This window comes from Tachysurus fulvidraco, chromosome 21, assembly GCF_022655615.1.
Source record: "Tachysurus fulvidraco isolate hzauxx_2018 chromosome 21, HZAU_PFXX_2.0, whole genome shotgun sequence".
Classification (NCBI taxonomy): Eukaryota; Metazoa; Chordata; class Actinopteri; order Siluriformes; family Bagridae; genus Tachysurus; species Tachysurus fulvidraco.
The window spans coordinates 13,355,091-13,381,944 of record NC_062538.1 but is presented as its reverse complement, the minus strand read 5'-3'; the positions used below and the strand labels follow the sequence as shown (position 1 = coordinate 13,381,944).

General features: G+C 37.1%; 1 protein-coding gene across 10 annotated transcripts; it reads left to right on the top strand.

Moving 5' to 3' along the window:
• Positions 1-1,067: 1,067 nt before the first annotated feature.
• On the top strand, positions 1,068-26,854 carry LOC113638653. Of its 10 annotated transcripts, none has more exons than XM_047805681.1 (21): positions 1,068-1,224; positions 5,674-5,719; positions 5,809-5,922; positions 6,044-6,172; positions 6,471-6,549; positions 8,361-8,416; positions 8,507-8,583; positions 9,854-10,120; positions 11,532-11,566; positions 11,691-11,722; positions 13,667-14,718; positions 15,717-15,803; positions 21,822-21,952; positions 22,070-22,203; positions 22,328-22,419; positions 22,510-22,621; positions 22,718-22,929; positions 23,014-23,185; positions 23,323-23,395; positions 25,121-25,318; positions 25,677-26,854. In XM_047805681.1, the coding sequence occupies exons 1-11, from the start codon at positions 1,195-1,197 to the stop codon at positions 13,789-13,791; spliced, it is 990 nt and encodes a 329-aa protein (XP_047661637.1). In that variant the 5' UTR covers positions 1,068-1,194; the 3' UTR covers positions 13,792-14,718; positions 15,717-15,803; positions 21,822-21,952; positions 22,070-22,203; positions 22,328-22,419; positions 22,510-22,621; positions 22,718-22,929; positions 23,014-23,185; positions 23,323-23,395; positions 25,121-25,318; positions 25,677-26,854. The 10 variants fall into 10 exon arrangements, with proteins under 10 accessions (XP_047661637.1, XP_026995825.2, XP_026995827.2 ...); XM_027140024.2 differs by lacking the exons at positions 25,121-25,318; positions 25,677-26,854 and adding an exon at positions 23,569-24,083 and having other exon boundaries at positions 13,667-14,391; positions 14,614-14,718; XM_027140026.2 differs by lacking the exons at positions 25,121-25,318; positions 25,677-26,854 and adding an exon at positions 23,569-24,083 and having other exon boundaries at positions 13,667-14,391; positions 14,586-14,718.

Below are 26,854 nucleotides of genomic sequence, written 5' to 3'. Positions count from 1 at the left end.
ATAAAAGTAAGAGAATTGACAGAATAAAAAATTCTAGATTATTATTAGATATATATAGTTCACAATGTGTATGTATTTATCCCCCTATGAGCAAGTCTGAGGTGACTCAGGCAGCAGTGGCAAGGAAAAACTCCCTTAAATTGGTAAAGGAAGAAACCTTGAGAGGAACCGGACTCAAGGGGGAACCCATCCTCATATGGGTGACACTGGGGGTGTGATTGTAATATACAGTCAAACAAATGTTGTATTGGTGTAAGGATCATGGACTTCGGATCTCCTTAGTATCACAGAGTCTAACTGGAGATGTCTCAGGATTCTTAGCGTCGGCCTCGGCTCAGTGGACGTCCAAAGGCTTCGTCCCACAGAGGACGTTGGGAGCTGGTACAGTGTCTGGATGCCTCGGGATGGGTACAAAGAGAGAAGCAGTGGAGAGGGATTAACATATCTGCTGTTCATAAAAATGTGCAGGTCTGATGTACTAGTGCATGATACTATAGGATGTATTATGTGTACGCCTGACTAAAGAGATGAGTTTTTAATCTACATTTAAACTGGGAAAGTGTGTCTGAGCCCCGAACACTATCAGGAAGACTATTCCAAAGTTTGGGTTACATCCTGAGAGACATGCCAAGTAAAAAAAGGACCCTCCAGGAGTTACAATTTATGAATATAAATAATAATTAAATTTTATTAAAAGATTAGCAGTCATAGATGTTGCTATGTTTATAAACTTGTTTAAATTTTGTTATGGTTCATATTCCATGGCACTCAGTTAACATTTCTTAATATTTGGATTGATTAATATTTGATTTATAGAATGTTATATATAATTTTATTCTGAAACAACAGAGAAATGAACAGACATTCTTGGGTTTTATGTAATGATTTATAACATGGCTTAAGCTTTCCCAATAAATAGAAAATATACAGCTTATTGTGTGATTGTAGTATTACTATTTTAATCAAAACCTTTAACAACTTTAAATACATTACTATGAAATGTCACAAAATGCGCTGTAATGTCGTGAAATTTTACGCATGCGCAGTACAGTTCGGGCCGCGACGTAACGCGTAGTAAAATATGCGCTTGCGCACAATTTGCAGTGCAGGAACGCGGACTGGATAGCCACAGTGCCTCTGGTGGGGTTTGTACACAGTGCTGAACGAAGGGTTTTTGCTGGTCATATTTTTGCCATGTCTGTGAATTTGCCGCAGTCTGTCAAAGTAAGTGGTTCTTGGCCACCTTTACCGTAGAAAAGTATAAGATTCTCTGGTGAAGCAAGAAAAGTCAAAGAATAATACGTTAACAACAACAACTGGGAATTATGAACTTCCATCAGAAAGGTCGTGTGAATTCAGCCGTTTGTAGGAAGTAGGAAATCAAAAGAAAGTTCTTATTTCTTGTACTTATGCCGTAAGTGGTCATTTGTAAGCTGCGTTAACGTCATTTACCATCGCTGGGCGTTCAAACTGTGACACGGAAAAGGCATGTGTGCCTCCCCGAAAGCGTGCCTTTAGTTTAATAACACAAAGCTCATTAAAACTTTTCAACACCTTTACAATTACGGTCCGGTTTGACTATTGGTACTATTGCACTTCTTCTTCTACATTCGGATTTTCCCTTTAGGTGTAGCGAATCATCTGTTTCCACCGAACTTTATCCTCGGCATCCTCTATTCTCGCACCTATTAACTTCATGTCCTCTTTTAACAAATCCATAAGAAGCTTTCTCAGCCTTTCCACATATCCCAGGTTGTTAGAGTGTTGGGGCAGAGTACAGGGTCAGCTATGATACAGTGATGAAGGGCCAACAGTGGCAGCTACAGTCCCTCACCTTCCCATGAGTAACCTAGAGTCCTGACTGTTGAGCTACTACGGTTAAATGTTAGAGAGCTAATGCTATAGGTGTACTGATGATGATCATCACCTCTCCTTAGCCCCTCCCAGGGAATATTTATTTATTTATTTATTTATTTATTTATTTATTTATTTATTTATTTCAAAAGCTGCACCAATCAATTCTGGTTTGGGAGGAGTGTGTTTTTGTTTTTAAATCATATTATGTAAGAAAATTAATGTATGTGTTGCAGATCATATTGTTAGTATAAATTTTTATTTTATTTACTGTTTTTATTTTAAATTGCATAGATAAGCTTACTTTAGGTATCAGAACTGTTTGGCCATGGACATGACAAACTGTATTTGTATACTTTGGAACTCTGTTTTACCATGGTGTAATTTTTAAACAATTACTAACATTAACAACCTACCTGCCCCAAATAAACAAATCATTTTAAAAAAGCCTTCACTGATTTACACCATTATTTTAGCAGTTAAAAAGTCATTATTCTGTTAAATCAAGTTAGGTCTGTAATGGAATGGGATTTCCTCATTCAACTAAATACAAATTTACATTCTACTCAATACACAGCATTAGCTAGGCAGTTACATAACACCTTCTCAGCCATCAGTTAGAATGTTGTATTATGAATATACAACTGTAATTAAATCATCAGACTGCAAGTTGATGTTTACACAGCAAAATGTGAAGGTAGAACAATCACGAGGGGCAAAGTGTATGATTTAAGAGGATATAAAGAATAGTTTTGTTTCAGCTGGTGTTATAATTAGCTTTTATATTTTAAATAATTCAAATGATTTAAATGATAAAAATCACAAAGCAGGAAAGCCTATTTTCAGATGTATCTTCAGTGGTCTACCTCATCAGACAATGATTTATCAGGAAAAGTTTATGAGACACAGCATACAAAGGGTATAGCAATGCCCCTATTTTATACTGTTCACAATTCATGCAGCCATGTTTATATAACTTTTTAATGTGAACATTCTATGTTTGTTTTTGCTTTTAACATACACATTGAATGCCCAGATGTTGGAAATGATTATATATCAACTTGCAGATTACAGTTTACAATGCACCATGACTGCAAGCAGTCTACACAACCTTGCTAGCTGGTGATATATGAATGAGTCCCTATTTAGTTCAGGCTGTAAATGGTCTAATTGAATACTGTATTGAGTTGATTAGTATTTATTGAAATGTAATATTAAATACATGTATGATAAAATGTTGTTTGTAAGATAGTGTAATATATGACTGTATTTACAGAAAAAAAAGTTGTAGGGGAGATTGCATGCAATCTCTTTTTTGTCAGTAATTTAGTTCTGCCACGTTCATTTATTAAATTTTTTCCTGTCACAGTTAATCTTTTCAAAAGACACTCTGGTTTCTGTAATTACTGTCTGTTACAAAGAAAATCTTGAAGCCTCTGCACAAGATCCTCGTAAGCTCCACAACACCTTCTCTTCACTACCCAACCCCTCAGCTCCATCTGCTTCATCCTTCTTTATTACTGAAGATTTCAACATCTGCCCACAGCATCCAATCACTTCCATTATGCTCCAGACCATCTCACAGACCTCCTGCCCTTCCGTAACATCTGGTCATGTACCAACTACCCTCAAGAGATCAAAGGTTATTATCATCCTGAAGAAACCTGTTCTGGATCCTTCAGACATCAGCAACTACAGACCAGTATAATTTTCAAACATCTATCTGTTTATCTTTCACAGAACAACCTCAAAGATCCCAACAAGTCTGGTTTTAAAGTGGCACTGAGAAACTACATTCTGCTACAGCCAAACTGTATTTTCATCCTTCTTGACCTTTCAGCAGCATTTAATACAACCACAAGACACATTTGTCCACCCTCAGGAGTCTTGGAATTCATGGAGCAGCATGGGAATCGTTTGCTTCTTACCTGGAAGGTCACTTGTATCAAGTAACATGGAATAGATTGACATCTTTTCCTTCACTCCCTCAGATATCATGGTTTCTGTTAAGCTCTCAGAATGTCTGGTGGATATATTCATCACGGATGGTGGCTCATTATCTGGAATTCGATCCCAGAAAAAACTGAATTGCTGGTCATCCCAGGTTATACATTACCAGGTCTTGTGTTATCCCTGCACAACTCTGAACTCCCGTTTGGCCACTGCTCACAACCTTGGGATTTCTATGGACCACTCTCTAACCTCCCCTTCCGTCACTGCTTGCAACCTTGGGGTTACCATGAACAATCAGTTTTCAAGGAAAACAATTTGACATGCTCCTGTCAGTTTCTTCTCTACAACATCAGAAGGATTTGCTTATTTTTCATCCACAGAGGCTGCTTTGGTGTTTCTTCAGTCTCTTGTCATTTCAGTGCTTGACTACTACAATTGTCTGTTGGCAGGTCTACTCCTAATCTCAAACGGACCTCTGCAAATGATCCAAAAACACCACTCACACAACACCCCACTGCTGCCCTCACTTCCCTGGCTTCTGGTAATTGCACATATCAGATTCAAAACACTGATGCTTGCCTACAAAGACAAAAATAGGCCTGCTTAGATCTACTAGCACTGCTCGACTGGTCCAACCCTCTCTCAGGGTACAAGGTAGGTATAAAAAAAGTCTTTTCTGTTCTGAGGTGGTGAAATGAACTTCCACTAGATGTCTGAACAGTTGAGTCAATGGCTGTCTTCAATCAACCGGTGAAGCTCTACATCTTCCTGAAATACTTGCACTTTTTTCATGTTTGTTTAATGTATTTAAAAAAGCACTATATTTTCTCCCAACTGAGTTTTAGACTAATGGAATCTATAATCTGTGGCCTAGTGAACCAGTGTTGATGTACTAATTTATAGAGATTTTAAAATACCTTTGTATGTTGCTCTGGGTATGGGCGCCTGCCAAATATCGTAATGTAAATAAGAAGAAAAGCAGTGGGCCTGAAACAGAACCTTGTGGAACACCAAACATATATGCATAGAGAAGTCTACAAACTTCAGTCCAATAAAACTTGAGAAAGGAGATCGCTGTTCCCTTAAAACCAACAACACATTCTAGCTTTTCAAGTAGAATAGTATGATCAGTGGTGTCAAGAAGACACAGCCTACATGATATTCAAGGGTCCTGAAACAACATTAGGGTTTTTAGCAACTTTTTTCAATCAGTTTTAATCAGAGACTGAGAAGGTTATTGCGAAATTGTGTTCCAACAGCCATTTCTAAATGTATCATTGTATATATGGATGAACAAGAGATTGTGTATGTATGTGATATTAGATGATTTGGTCAAACGCAATAATACAGTTTCTGGAGGCTGAGACCAGTTTGAAACACTACAGTGTTTACTCCAATGAGGACAATTTAAATATTTTTAGAGACATCAATTATTTTGCTAGTTGTAAAATAATATTTTTTGGTATATTCAGCCGTTCCAGAGAAAAAAACCCAGAAGAAATTAATAAAATAAAAGCAAAAAGTAGTAGTAATTTATCATGTTATTTAAACATTTACTATCTATTTATTATTTAAACATTTATTATCTATATCTAAGTAAAAAAAAACAACAACAACTAATGTTTAAAATACTTGAGTTGTTAAGTATTTTATACATTAGTTCGTACTTAGATATTTAGTAATGAGCTTAGCAGAGGCAGCACTTAAATCAGGTTAGCAACGTTTGCTAAAAGTTGTTGAATGAAGAGTTGTTATTCCAAAAAGAAAAATGTACTGTACAAACACTTTTGCCACAATACCTCGGGAAGGAAGTTTGATTAATAATAACATGTTAATTTTACTTTAATGTCACACTGTGTCCTCTAGGGCATAGTTACTCCCAGTGGCAGAGATCTCAGCCAGGACTGCACAAGTGGGTTTGGAACTCGTTATCCTAGTTTGTTAATCAGTACCATTTGGCCATATCATAATGAAAAGCTGCATAATCCTGTTACAATTTAGGTATGATCATGCCCTCTGGTGTTTCCAGCTTCTTGCTGGATTGTATGGCTTCAGACCTGGAAGCGAGTGACCCACTTTCTTCCATCGAGACTTTGTGCAAAGCTGATTCTTATGGTAAGTGTTTTAATTAGGAATAGCATATTTTCTATGAAATATATAATAATGATGACATTAATTTTAACTTCAACTGATAATGAACAAAAGTTAATATTGTCTGCTTTTCTATTTGTCTAAGATGAGGGTACAGGCTTATTCAGTGAAGATGAAATGCTGCACTGCTATATAAAGAACTCAACTCTTCTCAGTTTCAGTGATGCTGTGAATATTGGCATGCAGCACCCTCCAAACCTCTCCTCCATTCTGGGTATTATATGCCGACCATGGCTATATTTTATCCTAGAGTAGGATTACTTAAATCTCCATACACAAATTCTAAAGTTTATAGCAGGGTACAATATTTTCATAACTCAGCTTGATGTAAAATTGAGTCAAGGGTTTTGACTTTATAACCAGACACTTTTACTATTTACCAGACCATTGCTTATATGAAAATGACTGAATATAGAGATGATATAATAATGCAGTAATAATATAGAATGTTTAATGTTTACTATAAAGATTTGCATATATTTAATTTTGGTGCTTTTTTATTATTGCCATAGAGCCGTCACCTGTTTTTGACAGACAATCTGCAAAAGAATCATTTTCTCTCACACCCCCCCAACCTGTGTCACCTATCGGGTGAGTATTATTGCTTTCACATCTAAGTCAGCAAAACCTAATCCTAACCTTAGATCAACACATTTCACTTCTTACTTAACATAATTCTAATATGATTTTTGATGTTTCAAAAAAGAGCCATGCTGTCATTACAACTCAATTTGAATGTGTAAAATTGTTTTTATACCAATTCAATATACAAGAAATTAATACTGAGAATTTTTGCGAAACATACCCTGTCAACAAAAATATATAGCTGGATAGAGTACTGGGTGTTGTCATGTTGTCGTGTTAGACAAAATGCAGTAATGGATTCAAGAATTAAAGGAATTGTAATTTTATTTAACAAACACAAAATATAATCACATGGTATTTAGAAAATAATACGTTGACGGCATCGAAGATATTAACGAAGTAGCAGTGACAATACGTGGAGTATTTTGCATTCATCAGAGTCAAGACGAATGTAGGACAAATCCTGCTCAAAAATTTTATACCATTTTTCTTGTTTGTAATTTAAATAGATTTTTGATATAAATGCAAATTGAGTGTAAGAACTGAGTAGCACAAAAATGGCCATGTGATGCCAGAAGTCTTTAAATGATAATCTTTTAAAGATGATGTATGTGTTCACGTATACATTGACTTGGCATTATTACAGATGTTATCACCCAAATGGTCAGGTGGTACTATTGTTTAAATGGTATTCATGTATTCATTCATTTAAATGGTGAATGACTTTTGATAAGTTATTTATTTAGTATTCTGAACACATTCCTCTATGATATTTAAGCCTTTTTTTGACATGTCTTTTCTTTCTGACATGTATCTTGGAGTGAAATCTGGGTTGAGGCATCTTATATTTCTTACACTATGCCAATCCAAACGAATTAATGGACCTAGCCTAACTGTTTTATATTGTAAAATAGTTATTGTGTAGCAAATTTATTTCTGCTCAAGCAATCAGTTGTTTAATAATAGAGACTCAAGCTCAAAGCCTACCATTACAACAGCTCCAACCTGAAGTAGGGCATCAGAAGAGATCAGGCGAGTTTATAAAGCAGAATCAATCAGGAACACTGATACCTTTGGGGGAGACATTGCAGTAAGAGCATTTCTATTTTTCCCCCAATTAATTCTTATAAGGTGTTAAAAAAGTCCTGTCCAGAAGTTATATAAGGACGAACAGAGCCGGAACACTTGTAAGAGGTTTGTGGGAGAATGTTGACACCTACTGTATAGCATACTAGGGGAAACACCGCTGTGCATTAGTGTACACGAATAAGGCCATGCCTTACACAAATATAGTTATGTATTTGCTCCAAAATCTATGAACAAGCCTTCTCTGATATTTCATGCCCCAGATTCCCCCTCCCAAAGGGCCTTGGCTTATCTGATTATCTGTCGATAGACAGACAGATAGATAGTTATTCTTTCAAGTTTAGAATAAAACTACGGTGGTCATTTTTAAATAATAGGTCTTGGCAGGAGTTTTAATAGGAAGTAATTCACTAATCCAGATATCAGACAAAGGGAAAGTAAGAGGTCCAGTCTAATGGATCTTTACCTTTATATCATGAGGAAGGAGTTGGAAGCTTGATTAAGAGTCTATGGAAGGTGCCCAGAACAGAATGGTTGATTAAACATATCTTATAAAGACTTATATCAGATTCTTATTTTGAGTCTGTGATATGAAATTGTTCTAACATATATTGGGGTTTGTTTTCCACACTAGAGCTGTTTTTTGTTTTTTGTTTTTTTTTTTACTTTTATGCATACAAGAGAGGCAGATTTTTTTTTGTTTGTTTGTTTGTTTTTTTGCTTTTTTGTAGCTCCTTACCTTTAGTTGGGCCATGTGAATATATGACATCCCAAAAGAATACTTCAGGTATTTTTTCTATATTTTTACATTCCTCAATAAGTTGTGTCCCTATGTTGCACTGAATTTACATTAATTCTGAACTTGTACTGCATGAAGGTGGTAAAAGAAAAATCCCTGGATTTGAAGAAAGGACTCCTTTAACTAAGATAGTTTCTCCTGTTGTGAAAAAAAAGGTACAAATTGTTGTTATTAATGTCTTTTAGTATTATGTTTAATGTCTTTTAGCATTATGCTTAATTGTGTGCATTTTTAACAGTAAGAGTTATTCATGTACACTATATGGACAAATGTATGTACACACCCTATTACTGAAAACCCTGTTCCAAAACCCTCACCGTTAATATTGAATTGTTGCTGATGTCTAGCTTCTAGAGGTGGTAATTTCAGTTAATCCCAGTGACTGAAAACTAAAATACTCTCACAATACTGTTTTTGTAAATTATTTAGTGTCTTTTTAGATATTATGAGTAAGTCTTTGTTTCATTAACTCAGTACAGTTTTTCAAGAAACAAATTTTAGTATTATGATTCTTTAAAATTCTCATGTCTAAGCCACAAAGAGCAGGTCTGGTAAATTTAATTTTAAGTGAAACATTTTAGTCAGTGCAAGCTAGTTTTGAGAGAGTGGTCAAAAATGAGTACACATGTAATTAACAAAAACATTTTTGGATATGTGTATGAAGTAGATATAAATGCAGCAATAATTTAAAAAGACGTCACGTGAAAATCAAAAATTTGCACAACATGGTCATGTGACATCAAAACACTCAGCACAATGAGTGGAACTGGCTCACGTGTATTCTGGTCACGTCATGTGACGTCACGTGAAAATCATAAATTTGCACACCATGGACATGTGGCATATCAAAGCACTCAGCCCAATGAGGGGAACTTCCTCATGAGTATGTGCCATGTGCAAGCACCATTCACATTTTCTTCAGGAAATGTACATTCTAGTATTTACTGATGTTTGATTATTGACGCTAATTTGAGTTACTTGTAGTTCTGTGTCTAAGTAACGCATTAGTTTATTTGATCTATGTATATTCCACACAGCTCGCTAGTATACTGTTTTGTTATTATGATGATACCAACTTGCTGTGACTGAACAATTACACCTGCATTGTTCTTAATGACCATGAAAACAGAAATGCACCAATACAAGGGGTATTTAAACAGTATTCCATTAAGATATGTGGAATGTACATGCAATGATGGGCAATTTTTGTTCAGCATTGCACTGGCTATTAATATGCCTCTGAGGCCTGCCTACGTAAAGTAAACTTGTGGGAAACACTGCAGTGTTATCAGTTTCTTTCAGAGTGCTTTACCCCACCCTTCTTCCATCTCTTGATGGCAATAACTGAAGCAATCACTTAGGTACTTTATTTATGATAAAAGAGATTTAGTGATGTTCCTTCACAAGTGCAATGCCTTTACTTAGCCTTTTACAGGAAAATCCATGCCAGTAAAATGCAGAAAAGTGACCTTCAGTGATGTCATCAGCATGCAGACCATATCAGTGATTAATCCTGATTCAGCTAAGACTCAAAGAAGAGCCTATAATGTCCATAAGAATGACATGAAAAGGACCACCCAAGAGGCTTCTTCAGAGACAGCAAGATTTTTTGACTTTGCTGATGAATGTGAGAAGGAAGCATTTTTTCAAAGACTGAAGCTGACCTACACCTTTCAACTTCCTGCTAAACTGGTAACTTGATCTCTTATATGTTTCTGAAGGAAAAAACATGTCATGTCTCATTGATTGCAGTTTTGTCATGTCTTGTCTCATGTCATGTCTCATTGATTGCAGTTTTGAATCAGCATATTTAAAAAAAAAATTATATTTTATAAAAATATTTAATATATTAGAATTTATTTTAGCCTTTATATGATTTCATAAAATTTAAATCATATACATTACATGTCATGTCTCATTGATTGCAGTTTTGTGTTTTGATTGCAGTTAGCAGTTTTGATTGCAGTTTTCATAAAGTTGAAATCATATACATTTTTTAATTTTATTTCAAACATACTGTATTATATAGCTAATAACAATACAGTTGTTTATGCCCAAATATTTATGGACCTGACCGTCTTAGATATTTTCTGTATTATTTTTCTAGATTAAGGCTGCTATTTTGTCAGACTCCTGGTTGTAGTGTAGACCCTCACCTTTTAATTTGAGGGTATTCACATCCAAATTTGGTGGACAGTGTAGGAATTACAGCACATTTTATATGTGCCCCACTTTATATTACCTTGTCCAAATACTTTGGGTGACTGAACTCTGGAGTACTAGAGTACCAGAGTAATGCCTTAGAATTTAAATTCTTGCAGCTGACTTCAGTTCTTATTTGTTCTTGGGATGTTTTGCCTTCAGTTTTTCCTCAATTGGATTTAAGTAACATGGTTATCTTAGCCATTGAAGAACAAATTAATAAAGAATCAATCTTCTTTGGTTGCTTCTGAAATATACTTTGTGCCATTTTCCAACTGCCCTGCAAATTGCCATCCAATTAGATGTGAAGAATTTGGCTAAATTATATTTATATTGACCGTATTATAACCTTATAATTTTTTACTTGGCAAATACTAATGTGGTATTTCTGTTTCTAAGGCTTACCAGTGGTTTACATCTTGCGGTAAAACCTCTGTATTTACTCTGGTAAAGTCATCTTTTGATTCTTGAGACAGATGCACCTATATGCCTACTTCTGCCCAAACTTTTTTTTTCTTCTGTCAACCACCACTGTTAGTGTGGCCTTTTGTAATTTTTGAGCTGACCAGTATATTTTTCTTTTTACAACCACATCCAAATGCAAATACCACACCAAACTCTAGAATCTAGATCCTTAATCTGTTAATTTTGGGGGACGTGGGTGGGTGCTACATATAAAAAGTGCTGTAATTTGTTCACAGTTCATGTTCATAATTAATATTCATTGTTTAATTTTAGCTTCAATATATTGAGGTAGGCAGCTATTATAACAAATATTTATGGACCTGACTTTTATTTTGAAGATGCTAAGCTATGACCTGTCAGGGCTGGAACTGGCATGATGTGTTATTTGCAATAGATTGTAAGATGCAGATTTTTTTTATTATTCCTTTTTCTCTAGATTACATTAACAGACCTGCCAAGAACTGTCAATATGTGAGTTAGAAGAATGTTCTCTTATTTTGTTCATGTGCCTTGCTGGTACTACTTAGATCTCACTTACAACATGATGAAATAAAATCTGTTTTTGCATGCCTCTAAAGCCCTGTTTTGTGATTAGCAAACCGGGACCTAGCTCAAGGAGCTTGGTAGGTAAGATGTATTAAAATCCATATAAAGATAAGCTTAATAACGGATTTCAGAAATTAGCGACCAATCTCAGTGTATGACACATGGGGTGTGTATATGTGTATATATATATATATATATATATATATATATATATATATATATATATATATATATATATATATATATATATATATACACATTAAAACATATACATTAAATTTATACATTAAATATTTAGTTCTTTATTAAGAAATGTCAACATATCAATTTCTGATCTTGAAAGAAATCACTTTGTTTTTACTTATTAACAAAAGAAATCAACAAAAATTTGTATTTTATCTGAGGAAAAAAATAAGGAAATATGCCCTAATAGCTAGTGTTTCCCCCTTTGGCTGAAATAACCTCAATGAGATTTCTTGTAGCGATCTACAGGTTTCTGACATTGATTCAAAGAAAGTTTTCCCCACTCCTCCATGCAGATTTTTTTAGCTGTGTGGTGATTGAGAGGTTTCTTGCAGGCACGGTCCATTTCAAATCACCCCAAAGAATCTCAATAGAATTTAGATATGGGCTTTGACTTGACCATTCCAGAATTCTCATTTTTTACTTTTCAGCCAGTCCTTGGTGGATGTACTGGATTTACTTTCATTTTCATGTTGCAAGGTCCAGTTCTGCTTCACCTTTTTTTTTTTGGCTGATGGTTTCACATGTTCCCCAAACGCCTTCTGATACAAGGTAGAATTCATAGTGGATTGTGATAGTGAGCTGGCCAGGTCATGCTGCAACAAAGCATCCCTAAACCAATTTCACCTCCATGTTTCACAGTTGGTATGAGGTTCTTTTGCTGAAATGAAGACTTATCAAAGAAAACACTACTGATGTTATCACTATCCTCTTCCAATAGGTCCAGCTAGATGGCAAAAACTGTACTAGTAGTACCTGAAATTCAAGTTGAGTCAAATAATAACTACTGACCATGGCATACAGAATAGTATTGAGTCAGGAAAAGAAGGGTTCAGTTCTGGCTTTACTTTACAGTGTCATGTTGCCATGTCATGCTTCCATCCTTAAAATTTCAGAGACAGCAGTTCATGAGAAAAAGGGCAAGGCTGGAATCGGGCATATTTGTCCTTCACAGCATAGTGCGTTACCAATTGTTTTCTTGGGGACAATGGTCACCAAGAAAACAATTTGTAACGCACTATGCTGTGAAGTACAAATATGCCCGATTTGTGAATAATCGCACCAACTGTTGTCACTTTCTCACTGAGCCACTTGACGATGGTCCTGTAGCCCATTCTAGCCTTGTGTAGGTCTACAATCTTGTCCCTGACATCCTTGGACAGCTCTTTGGTCTTTGCCATGGGGGAGAGTTTGGAATCTGATTAATTGATTGCTTCTGTCTTTGTTACAGGTAATGAGCTGAAATACCCTTTAAGAGAGTGTTTCTAATCACAGCTTGTTATATGTATAAAAGACACCTGGATCCAGAAATCTTGCTGATTGATAGATAAAAACGAATAACTTTTTGGAATGTGTTTTTTGTGCTGATTTTGTACGATAGAAGGAAAAAGGTTGTTTCAGGTCTATGCTTAAGTAGGCATAGGTAGTTTTATTGAGGTAGGTTATATAGACAGCAAACAACCAGCTGGTACCAAGGGTACAAGTTTGTCCAGTAGACATTATTTTTAACGAAATACTGCTGGCTACAGTGGTCTTATATACAGTACTGATATCCCCCCCTTTTCCCAGTCCCTTCTTCTCCTTCCCATCAGAATTTGTCTCATATACTCATTCTGCTGACAAAGTATTTTCCATTATCTCTAAATAATCAATGTTTTACCTAGTTACCTTGCTATCTAAAGTTTCCATTATCTTTCAAAATATTGGCCTATTCCCTCTTCTCCAAGCTATACTGCTTATACATTGGTTTTGTATGCCTTAATCTTTATTCTCTTCTCCAAGCCTTTCTCCAACACAATTCTCATTCTGTCATGGGTATGTATGGTTTTCTTGAACTTTGGAAGCTTTATAATTATCAACAATCTTTCTTATATGATTTCATTTGTCTGTTCTGCTTCTTAAGATAACCTCTTAGTGCAGTTGCTACCAGTTCATGTTAACATAAGGACTCAACATACTCGGCAGTGTGTTGTTAAACCATATTATATTAAGAAGTGATTTTTGATACAGCATTCTTTATTAAAATTGATCATTGCATGTATAACGAGTCCTTTATTCCTTTGTATGTGTGTGTGCTGGTGACTGTTGCTTTTCATTAATGACCTGTCCCTATGATCTTGTTTGCATTTATCAATGACCCATGCCTATGATCTTCCAAGGCCCTCTATGTTTTTGTTTGCTTTTCATTACTGACCTGTGACTATGATCTTCCAAGGCCTCCGTGAGCCTAATGGCCCACTTAATGTTTAACTTTCCCATGTTGTATGCTTTTCTCCTAAAGAACTAACGTAGAACAGGTATAGGTCTGGCAAGGAGGCCAAGGCAGCTACAGTACCAGCAAGAGTGGGGATGACATGTTGTGTTGTTGTGTACACCTGTCCTCTCTCTTGTCTACAACCGATAAGCAGGTGATTGAATAGTGTGTAAAGATTTCAGGAGGAAGAACTGGGAAATGAGGAGGTAGCTGGGACCATTCCAAGTGACCATTCCACTTTAGACAATGTATAGTAAGTGAGTCCTAAAACAACAGACAATGATCTGAATGACAAAGGGCACACAGTTAGGTGCTACTACACAGTAAAAAATGGGGTGTTAATATTTCAGAGTAAAGTTATTTTAACCCAGATAGAGTATTTTCAACATTTTTGGGGAGTAAAGTTGCTCTATTAGTGGAGTTAAAAGTGAGTGTAAAAATCTGCAGAAACGCAGTGACAATTTCAACTCTACAGCAGTGATGAATACCCACCACTCTGCTGTGTTGTGAAACGTGCATGCATTTCGGTGGAGGAAGATTCAGAAGGAGCAACGCTAGGCCACTGATATTACTACAGTAGGTAAGTAACATCCTGTGTTGTCCACACCAAAACGGGATTTTTTAACTTTACATAATTTTAAAGTGTGCTGATATATTACTCAAGGTTATATTACAAGTTATAGCAATCCGTATATATCCGGTAACTGTGTTTCTTTATGTGTTGCAATATTTTCACAAATGAATTTGGTCAGAATGATATAAAACAACGTTAACTCGGTCACTACAAACAAAAGATTTAATACAGATATTAGCTATTCTTAACTAACGTATATTTTAGCTTCCCAGGCAAAGTTAATCTAGGTTTTTTATACAGTATATACTGGTAATGTTAGCATGCTTCTGATAGTTAATGTTGGTCTTATAAAACAATAACAATAAGTTTAACATGGCCTAACAATTTTAACAGGTTATTGTTCAAACAGGTTATTTGTTAGCTAATGGGACACCGTGCCGCTTAAAGGTAGGGTCTCCGATTTTTGAAAGCCATTGTTGACATATAAAATCACCAAAACAAACACGCCCCTAACCCAAATGGGTCCCACACCTGTATCGATAGCTCCGCCCACACATAAATACGCAACCCAGGCAACTAATGTAAAGAAATGTCTTCATCATAGCTGAAGGGAAGAACAGTATGATTGAAGATAGGCTTACGATAAGGCAAGAAGTAGGACCTGTGTTAATATAGTATCAGCTTTCCAGCGCTGGAGAGAACTGAAGGAGCGGGAAGTTGGCCGCATATTCACAGATTGGAGATTCCTGAGTCAATAACTCATGAGCTAAATGCTGTTACTACACAAATAAGACCCTACCTTTAATTTTAACTAGCATAATTTGCTGCAGAAAATAGCCTAACGTTATATTCAACCAGCACAACTTTGTTTTCTTCAGCTGCCCTTTGTAAATGCAGTGTAACATTTAAGTAATGCATTGTGCATGAGAGAAATTGATAGGTAACTCTTAGTTGAACCAGCCCTAAATTATGATTTTAAATATATATAGTTTCTTTGTTAACAGGCAAAATGCTGTTGCGTGTTCAGTTCAGGGAAGAGCAGAAATACGCCAATCTGTCTGAGCTGACATTCAATGCTTTCTTGAAAGAAGGTGGGTACATTAGGTTAAAGCTTAGCCTATACATCATGCAATGACAAAGTAATACAGCTTTAACCTATTATGTTATGATATCTATTTAGGTCAATAATCATTTCTGTTGTGCTTTATATTTTTAGTTACATAAAACCAGCTGCAGATACTTGTCTTTCATCATTTAGTGAAACATGAGGCAAACTTAAATATGAACTTTGATTGTGGGAAGGGTATGCATGGTTGTTTTTTTTTGGTTTTTTTTTATTGGTCGGTTAATCAGATGTACATAAACATAGCGATACAGTCTCAAGTACACAATAAAAAACAATTAAAAGTGGATAATCAGGTGAAAAAGATAGCACATTCTGGTAAATAACAAAATGTACACAGGATTAAGAGAGGTTGTTAATGTGGCACAAGAGAGGTGTCCATATCTGCCAAAAGTCATTAGACCTTTGGTGTATATCATAAGTGAGCTTCTCAAGTGGAAGTAATATGGACATTTGAGACAACGACATTTTAACAGAAGGTGCCTGAGGAGAAGACCACAATAACAATATACATTTCTTTGCCAGGTACACCAAATTTAAAAACAGTTGCCTTGTGTGAAAGTCAAACACAGTCTCAATTCCACTATACAGCAGATACAATTCCAAAGAGAAACAAAATTTCAACTTAAGGAGCCTTTGTAAAAAATGATGTACTTTAATCCAAAAAGAAAAGATTTTGTCACAATACCAGAAGCAGTGAAGGAATGTTCCTTTGTGTTTCTTGCAATTAAAACAGAGATCGGAGGAGTCTTTGTAAATCTTTCTTAGACGTGAAGGTGTAAGGTAAACTCTGTTAAAAAATCTGTAGTTGAGTTCGTGAATTCCCAAAGAAGTACATTTAGGGAACACATTGTTACATACGGTGGACCAGTCCATATCGGTATTTCCGTGGCCCAGGTCTTTTTCCCCACACTTTTTTCAAGCTCTCAAAGGAGGAAGTACACGAATCAACCAAGGCATTATATATTTTAGATATTAACCCCTTAGAGAGATTGTTTTTTATTATAACTTGTTCTATGTCAGTAAGATTACGTCTCAGCTTACCATTATCAGACAGAGGTTTTATGAAATGACGCAGCTGAAGGTATTTGAAGAAATGGGACTGTGGTATACTATATTGGTGCGATATTTCTTGAAAGGATTTTAAAGCCTCGCCTGAAAAGAGACAAGATAATTGCGAGATCCCTAACTTAGACCAGACTGAAAGGCCGATATTTTGCAGAGATATAGGGAAGTCGGGATTAGAAGCAATAGGTGAGAAAAGTGTGAGTTCAGCTGGAATCTTAAGATACAGTTTAACGTCTCTCCATGTCCGAAGGGTGTTTGAAATGGTGAAACTTGTCGAGGAACATTTAAGCTTTTTGGTATTTGCAATAAAAGGCAGAAATTTTATTGGGAGAGGAGCACAAGCCCTTGCTTCCAGATTAAGCCATCTAGAGTCGGTCCTTTCATTGTACCAACTAACCATATGCTTCACCTGTGCTGACCAATAGTACAGACGAAAGTTCAGTAAGGCGACTCCTCCCTTATCCTTTGGATTCATTAATTTGTTAAAACTAATTAGAGGCATTTTGTGGTTCCAGATGAATTTAGAAAAGTGCTTATTGATGTCTTTAAAGAAAACATTTGGTAAATGACAAGGTAGGGATTGAAATAAATACAGAAACTTAGGTAGAATATTCATTCTGATCACCTTAATCCTGCCCAGAAAAGAAATAGGGAGTGTCCGCCAGGTGTTAAGGTCTTTTTTAATGGAATCCAGAAGAGGGGCATAATTTGTTCTAAATAAATCTGTAAATAGTGGTGTGACGAATATGCCGAGATATTTAAAACCAACAGTAGTTATTTTGAAGGGTGAGAGAGATGCAAGATCATTTGGAGCAGAAATTTTAAGAGAAAGCGCCATGGATTTTGACAGATTAATTTTATATCCAGATAAGGCACTGTATTCTGAAATACACTTTAATATTACTGGAACGGACTTCTCTGGCTCAGAAATATACAGCAGTACGTCATCTGCATACAAAGAAATCCGATGTTCCTCATCTCCCACTGTTATACCAGAAAGGTATTGGCACTGCCTTATAGATTCAGCCAGTGGTTCGATTACGAGAGCGAAAAGCAGGGGTGAAAGAGGACACCCCTGCCTCGTACCTCTTTCTATGACAAAGGGTTTTGAGATCAGACCATTCGTAGTGACTGTAGCTCGTGGATTAGTATAAAGCAATTTTATCAAATCGATGAATTTAGGACCTAAATTAAATTTCTTGAGGGTGGCAAAAAGAAATTCCCATTCGACTCTATCGAAGGCTTTTTCTGCATCCAGGGAGATAATAAGGGCTGGGAGTTTACGTGCTTGTATTGAATCTATGATGTTCAAGAGTCGGCGAATATTATCTGTGCCAAAACGTGATTTTATGAATCCCGTCTGGTCCGGCTTAATGATATATGGCAATACTGTTTCGAGTCTGTGAGCAAGGACCTTAGCAAGTATTTTATAATCGGTATTCAAGAGACTTATTGGCCTGTAAGTGGCACATTCTTGAAGGTCTTTTCCTTTTTTTGGAATTAAACAAATTGATGCCATTTTCCACGACTCGGGGGCCACTCCATTGGCTAGTAAATCTTGGAGAGCGGGCATTAGGATAGGAGAGAGTTCTGGCCAAAACTTTTTGTAAAACTCACAGGGGAATCCGTCAGGGCCTGGAGATTTGTTGGCAGGCATAGATTGGATTGCACTGAAGATTTCTTCCGGTGACAGGGGTGAATCCAAAAATACTCTATCATCTTCAGAAATAGTCATAAGAGGGATTCCGTCTAAAAATTTGGTAATATCAAATTGTTTAGCCGTGACTTGCGATTTATATAACGTTTTGTAGAAATCTCTAAATAAATCGTTTATCAAAGTAGCATTGTATGTGATTGAGCCATCCGGGGACTTCATTGACTTAATTGTTCTTTCACTTTGTGTTTTTTTTATTTGATGGGCCAGTAATCTGTTAGGTTTATTTGCATATTCATAATATTTTTGTTTGGAAAGGAATATAAGCTTTTTAATATGATTTGTGTGATCCAGATTAAGTTCAGCTCTGACTCGACATAGTTGGGCCCAATTTGTCTGAGTAGGGACTGTACTGTGTAGACACTCCAATCTTTTTACTTCTCTTTCAAGGTTCTGTCTTTTTTTGGACCAAGCCTGTCTGCGTGCCGAATTATAAGATATAATATGCCCTCTAATTGTAGCCTTCGCAGCGTCCCAAATAGTTGCAGATGATACAGGTGCGTTCTCATTATCTGTCCAATAGTTTTTTAAGCCATCCCGAATTAATTCACAAAATGCCAAATCGTTCAGTGTGGAGGAGTTTAATCTCCAGACCTTTGTAGACCTATGTTCGCTTAGCGTCATATCCAGCTGGACTGGAGCATGATCGGACAGAACAATTGGACCAATTTGACAGGCAGACACTGTGTGAAGATATTGGGTATGAATCAGAATGTAGTCTAATCTTGAATAGGATCCGTGGGGGTTAGAGTAAAAAGTGTATTCTTTACTCCCCCTGTTAAATTCTCGCCAGACATCGATAATGCCAGACTCATTGCAAAGTTCTCTAAGGACCAGGGATGATCTAAGATTAGTGGCTGAGTCTAAGGTAGACATTTTTTGGTCCATAACACAGTTAAAATCACCGGCGCAAACTCCCAAGCCCTTACAGTGCTGGTTAAACAAAAGTATGGTTTTAGACATGAATTCAGGTGAGTCTTCATTCGGAGCGTAAACATTCAGTATGACAATAGGTTGACCATACGCTGTACCTGTAATTAAAACATATCTTCCGTCCGGGTCGTTAATCTGTTGCTCTAAAATAAAGGGGAAGTGTTTACTAATTAAAATAATTGTGCCCCTCTTCCTGGAATTTGCTTTACAGGATGAAAAAAGTATCTGCCCTACCCAATCCTGTTTTAGTTTTAAATGTTCTGAATCAGATAAATTTGTCTCTTGAAGCATAGCAATTGTAGTTTTCTGCCTTTTAAGATAGATTAGTATCTTTCTCCTCTTAATCACATGTCCTAACCCTTTAACATTCCATGTGACAAACCTGGCTGTATTGTGCGTAGTCATAGAATAACCAAAAGTAATAAAAACTGAACACTTAAAAAAAACTGACTGTATTAAATCTGAAACATGTGTAGAACCGACCAAGGAAGTTTTTGCATTTCAATACAAAAAACAAAACATACAGAACCCAAAACCCCCTCCCCCCGCCCTCCGGCCTCGTCCCCAAACGACGAGGCACAACTATAGAAATGAAACTGTACCCGACTGGTACCGAGCATAGGATAATGATACCCCATACCCAGTACTGATACAGAGTAGTGCCCATAGGGGGCGCGCGGGCGCTAAAGACCAGTTCCCTTCTCCAAAGTTCAACGTCCGAGGCGTGAGCATTTAACTAATAGTGCGTGACCTCACCAAAAGCGATTTTCTTGTAGTTATTATGAAATAAAGATGTCAGTAAGATAAAGAAATAAAGCCCTGATAACAAAATAACTTATAAAATAACTTCAAAATAAGTAATCCTTGGGTTGCTAAAAGTCAATACAATAAGATACTCGAGTGTGCTGAGAAACAAGTTTCAGCTTAAAAACTTATGCCTATGTTGCAGTATCCGAGCATTACTTATCCTCTAAGGTCTTCAGAAACTCTGTGACGTCCGCTGGGGAGGAAAAAAGATGCATTTGTGTTCCGTGAAGGCAGCGAAGTTTAGCAGGATAAGCGAATCCTCTGAACATATCACGGGCGGACAGCGTTCTCCTGACATCGTCGAACTCCCGACGTTTCCTCAGCACCTCAGCAGATACATCCTGAAAGAAACGCAGCTGCGACCCTTCATGGATGATGTTGCGTTTTTTCCGCGCTGCTTGCAGTATCATCTCCTTATCCGCGTAACGTAAGAAGCGAACCAGAACACTTCGTGGAGCGCGGTTTACTCCCGCGGCAGAGCCGAGAGATCTATGAGCTCTTTCGATCTCAAAGTGTGGATCGGCTGTGAGGTTTAGCCACTTCGGCAACATCCTGGTAAAAAACTGCGCGATAGGTTCAGAGCCCTCAGCCTTCTCAGGGAGGCCGACGACTCTCAAGTTTTTGCGCCTGCCTCGGTTCTCCAGGTAGTCTACTTTAGCTCGGAGTAATGCTAAATCTTTGTCTTGAGATGTGATTTTTCTCTCATGTGTTAGCATACTCTCCTCAGCGGCGGAGATTCTCGCTTCAAGAAAGGGCTTCCTGTGTTGAGGTAACTGAGGTAGAAATATTGTCCAAACGGTTGTCAATTGTACTTAGTCTACCGTCAATATTGCCCAAACTGGTTCCCAGCGAGCGAATTTCGGCCAACATGGCATCCATTGGGTCTGACGAGGCCTCCTCCTGCTCAGCTGTTTTTTTCTTAACACTTCTGGAGGGCCGGGAGGATGTGAAAAGTCGAAAATCACGCGTTTCTTCATTCTTCGACATTAATGTTCGATGTTGGTACAACACACTTCGAGCATAAAATGAATTAACCAAAGATAGATAAAGAAGAAAAGGGAACCAGCACAGAGCTACCAAATTAAGCGGCCATCTTTAGCGAGGTCCCAATAGCGCCCCCTGCATGTTTTTTTATTACATTTTTTAAAAGTGAGGAGGTGTCTAAAACAGCGTGACTGAAATTCAACATACCAGAAGGCAGGCAGCCAGACATTAAGGTGTATGACCAGTCAGACACACAAGTTGACACAGAGGTTTTTGAAGAAATAGTGAACCTGGAACTCTGAGAATCAAGCTGGGCAATGGAGGACTTGGTATTCATTCAGACATTTCACAAATTAGTTTAGTTTAAAGGCCGGAATGAGAACATTTATCGTCTTAAAATACGATAAAAATTTTTAAAAAAAATCTTAAAATTTTTTTGTAATGTGTTTCTATATTTTGTACCAATTTCATAATGAACAGGTGCCTCACAATCATCATCATGCTCGGGTTCATCTGATGATACCGTCATCCTGAATTTCACGATGTGTGACCCTGCTGCCGAAGGAAACCAGCCTAAAAGGCCATGCCACATAAACTACGAGGCAAAAGCGGTAAGTGGTGGAAGTTGCTTAAATTGTTAAATCCAATCTGAATGTTGTTTAAATTTTTTCCATCATTATTACATATGGTTTTACAATAATGGAAAGCACATTTTATTCCACCTATAGTTGATTGAAAAAAATCTTAACATCAAAGTCCGGTGGTGAACGCATTATGCAAGAGTATGGAAAATCCAAATCCCTGACAGATGCCACCAGAAGATGATTAAAATACTTGCTGCTGAGATGACAGAAACACATGGGTAAGCATTAAGCATATAGATGGGCTGTAAATAAACATTGTTATTATTTTACAAATATTAATTATGTAAATTGTGTTGTGCAATATCATTTGAATGTGATGTTAACTCTGAATTCATATGCTAGGACATCCCCCCAAAAGTGTCAGTGTGATGTATGCACAGGGGATAGTAGCTTTGTTTCCCTATCTAGAAGACCAATACTCACAACATGGATATGTAAGTAAGTGGGTTATTGCAACATTATGCACATATTCACTCTTTGAAATGTTAATACTACTCTTTTATAATTTATTTATAATCACTTAGGAACATTACTACGATGCAGAGAGTGGTTCAGGATACCTTACATGGCGATTGAAGACCATACAAAGAAAAACAGCAGAGGAAAGAGGTGCCTCAGTCAGCAAATCTCCTAAAGGTACTGATCAGTGACGTGTGATTATATTGGTGACCTGTAAATTGTATACAGAAATGAGTTTTTAACATTTTATTTTGTCTTAAATTGGTGGGCCAGGTCGTGTTTGTCAGACCTTCACCTTTAACAGAGAGCCATCTGATGAGAATGTGGAAGCAGCTATTGCTGTTTTGAGACACTCTGCTGATGAAAAGACTGTCTGTGAGAAGATGAAAATGACCTTCATCTTTCGGCAAGCAATGGTCAACAATGAAACCAATTCATCAGATGTCTTCTTGGTCTTCCCACGATTTCTGCACACACCAGGCCTGGTATGACATCTTAATTCACTGCATCACCAAAATATTCAGTGTAGCATTAGGTATCATTCATCACTTCTGTGTGTTACATTGCAGATAGAACATGATTTCAGATTTCTGTTTGGTGAGGCCACGGCCAACAAATTCTTGGAGAAGTGGCCAACCACTTTTAAAGCAAAAGTAATAAAGGAAAGCCATGGACTTGTACCCACCACAGAACTCTTGGATTTGATGCGCAGTGCTGAGTCAGCTGCTGAAGTTGAGAGTGGTATGAATGGAACTGTTTTACTTGTTATTGTGGGTTATGTAGGTGTGTAGTGTACATTTTTGTAATGCTGAAAGTTGTCATTTTGAATGCTATGCTATGGCATAATGTAAACCAGGTTTTTATTTACTTATTTGTAGGCTGGGAGAGTGATATGTATGCCATCTTGCTGCTGCTACATCTGCTGTAGATCAGCTCATCAGATTTCAAAAGGTATGCTTAAAGGGTTAGTTAAATTATAATTTTTTTTTGCTGATTATTTGCTAGCCCCCATGTCATCCAAGATTCATGCCTTTCTTTGTTCAGTCGAAAATAAATTAAGGTTTTTGAGGAAAGCATTCCAGGATTTTTCTCCATATAATGGACTTCAATGCTTTCTCGCCCAGGGATCCACACAGAACACCATTCACTCCTACTTCATTGTGGTTGACAAACATGCTCTTCCATGCAAGGCAACAGGTTCAGTTGGAGCTTTTGACAAACTCTTTAAAGCCCGTTACGTCTTTGGTACCTCATACAGTTCTTCCCTGAGCAGCTTTTTCACTTTTGTGCAAACAACCATCTATAACATCGACATAGGGGAAACAAAAGAGACTCCTAGAGTTGCAGAGTTGCAGGCGAGAATGCGTTAGTTGAGATAAAACTATTATGTTTTCTTTGCAAAAGTGACCATGGAAGTCCAAACAACCTTGTTAAGCTCTTTAAGGTAATTCATGGGCTATGTACAGTACAGGCAGGACCCTTTTTCTGAAGTGTGCCATATTGCTTTCTCTGGTAAACATTTTTATGATGTTATACATGTTTCTGTTTCTGTTTTCTGAAAAGGCAATGGGTTTGCAATGACGTTGAAATGCTTTATTATTATTATTTTTTTTACAATAAATTGAGTTCTGTGATCTAGTGTTATTGTGCTTGTTTTATTTGGATAGTAGTTGATACATAGGGACCACCAAAGAGATATGGACAAAACATTGACAAACACAAAGTTGATTTCATGTATAATAGCATCATGTAGAATTCATATATGGTAAATAGAAAATTTAAGCTTTTCTTGGATACTGTGGATAATCCCCAGATAATCCACAGCAATTACACTGCTTTGTCTTATTGATAAAATCCATAAGCATTTCATTCATTCATTCATTTTCTACCGCTTTATCCGAACTACCTCGGGTCACGGGGAGCCTGTGCCTATCTCAGGCGTCATCGGGCATCAAGGCAGGATACACCCTGGACGGAGTGCCAACCCATCGCAGGGCACACGCACACTCTCTCATTCACACACTACGGACAATTTTTCCAGTGATGCCAATCAACCTACCATGCATGTCTTTGGACCGGGGGAGGAAACCGGAGTACCCGGAGGAAACCCCCGAGGCACGGGGAGAACATGCAAACTCCGCACACACAAGGCGGAGGCGGGAATCGAACCCCGACCCTGGAGGTGTGAGGCGAACGTGCTACCCACTAAGCCACCGTGCCCCCCTCCATAAGCATTTGATGTGTATTAATCAAGCGATTATACTCCCCACTGAACCTGTACACTTTTCTAGTATGTGTTTCTAGTATGGGTCCCTTAACTCTGCCAGATAGATGACTGCGTACATTTATTGTTGATACGTACTTGAATGCAGTTGTTACAAAATAAATTAGCTGGTCAAATTTCAAATGAATAAGATCAGTATATTTATTCAAATTTGTTGATAAAAAAATCTATTTCTGACATTAACATTTATAACATATGTTCCAAAAATTGCACTCAAGATTCAAGCTCATGCTAGGTAAGTGCAATACTGAAATGTGTCTTTAACTCAAAGGGAAACATCTTAGCTGAAACACTAGAATTTGCCTCTTTAATGTAAAGACTTTGCATTATATTGAAGTCACCTTTTGCTGCAGAAAAATTACATTCTTTCTTTACTTCTTTGCATTTACCAGCACCTTTGAGTCTTAGTGGAACCTCCAAAAACAGGTGTCAGTGTTGACCTAAATGTATAAATCACACTGAGATAGAGCCCTGTCTGGTCCATGGCCAACCCAAAAACGGTTACTTTGTTGAACCACGCAATTGACTGCTAGTGGGGAGAGATTGCACAATCACAAAACTGTCCCAGAAAAGGGATCCCAATTTAAGTGGTAAGATTTCTATTTATTTATTTATTTATTTTATTTCTCCATTTTTCCATCTCCATTTTTGATGATTTTTTAAGGGCATATAAGCATCCTAATGTTCAATTTATGATAGCTAATTATTGACCTGGATCTGTATCGCAATATAATATGTGGGTGATGGATTGTGGACTTCCAGAACAAGGTAGTTTTAGTGATTGCATTTAGAAAAGTTGGGAAAAGTTGTAAGAGCAGTAGGCTTCAAAAAAAAAAGGGGGGGGGGGTAGATTGGGTTGCATATAATATGCCCAAACCAGAGCACAAAAAATAAACATACAAACTAATTCACAATCTTCCTTTCTTTGGTGTTTTAAATCTCTTGTAGACCTAGATCTGGACAGCTGCCCGCCCAGACCTCAGGCACACCCGCAGCTGACAAAAATCTTCATATGTAGCAAAGAGGACAATTAAACGGTCTCCAGATATCTTGCACGATTGACAGAAGTACATGATGCTTACAGTTTCCTTCAACACCCTGAGAGGCTGACATCACACCATACAAGGCACATCTGAGAAACAGTGTCATCAATAAATTAAGAGTCAAGCAAAAATGCATTACTTGGGACACTGGGTCCTCGGCATAACGAGCCATCATTGCACATTACTTGTTGAACAAATACATATACAATTTCTAGTTGACTCAGGAGCAGGGCACTCTGTGATACGATTGTGTGAATTTTACTACGGAAGCATCGGGTATATTGAGACATTATCTGAGCCCTTAGGGTTCAAAACCATAACTATGCAGAAACAATTTGAATTCTCTTTTCTGATCTCTGTTTGCCCAAATCCGTTGGGCTGAGATTTGATGTGCAAACTAAATTTAAATCTGATCAGCACATCACTGGCCTTAGGATAAAATGCGGAGATTAATACTGCTTTGTGAAATATGATCTCACTTCCCTGCTCTATGTGCACGAATGAAGACTGTGCGATTCTTCTCTGCTAACATCACACACTGTCTTGTAGGAAAAGCAAAAACTATCTCTTCCCCTTCTCACAAATACTACATGACATCGGGAGCTCTGTATTGCACTGCACACATACACGAATCAGATGAGAGCTATGAGAAAGAGTGGTAAAGTAAGTTAGATAAGCCAGGCATACTGATATTGAAGTGTTTATATGGAGTGAGCACAAATGTGCTGTAGACTTATTAAATTTCAGTTCGAGCTGGTTATCCGCACCCACTCTAAATAAACCCTGCATCTCTGCATATCTCTTTAGCCAGATCTGTCAATGATGAGCGGAAACCTTGGGAAAATGGATGTTACAGGTTGTGAGGACTCATGATTGGGAGCAAACTGAGAAGCCAGCCCAAAATTGAATGCATATAGCACACCACTAAATTGGTGCAGTATGAACACAGTGTCGTGACTGCTTTTGGAACAAAAAAAGCACATAACAGTCGCACAATTGTTCACACTTCAAAAAACTAAATGTAAGACAGTAAAAAAAAAATCTTATTTCTAGAAAATGTCTTTGTTTTTGCCATAAAAGATA

What these genes read in the sequence shown, in the direction of transcription:
- LOC113638653 (XM_047805681.1), top strand. Translation starts at nt 1,195, where the DNA reads ATGTCTGTGAATTTGCCGCAGTCTGTCAAA. An exon ending in GTGCAAAGCTGATTCTTATG is followed by an intron (nt 5,923 to 6,043) that starts GTAAGTGTTTTA and finishes TATTTGTCTAAG; the next exon opens with ATGAGGGTACAGGCTTATTC. An exon ending in ATCCCAAAAGAATACTTCAG is followed by an intron (nt 8,417 to 8,506) that starts GTATTTTTTCTA and finishes TACTGCATGAAG; the next exon opens with GTGGTAAAAGAAAAATCCCT.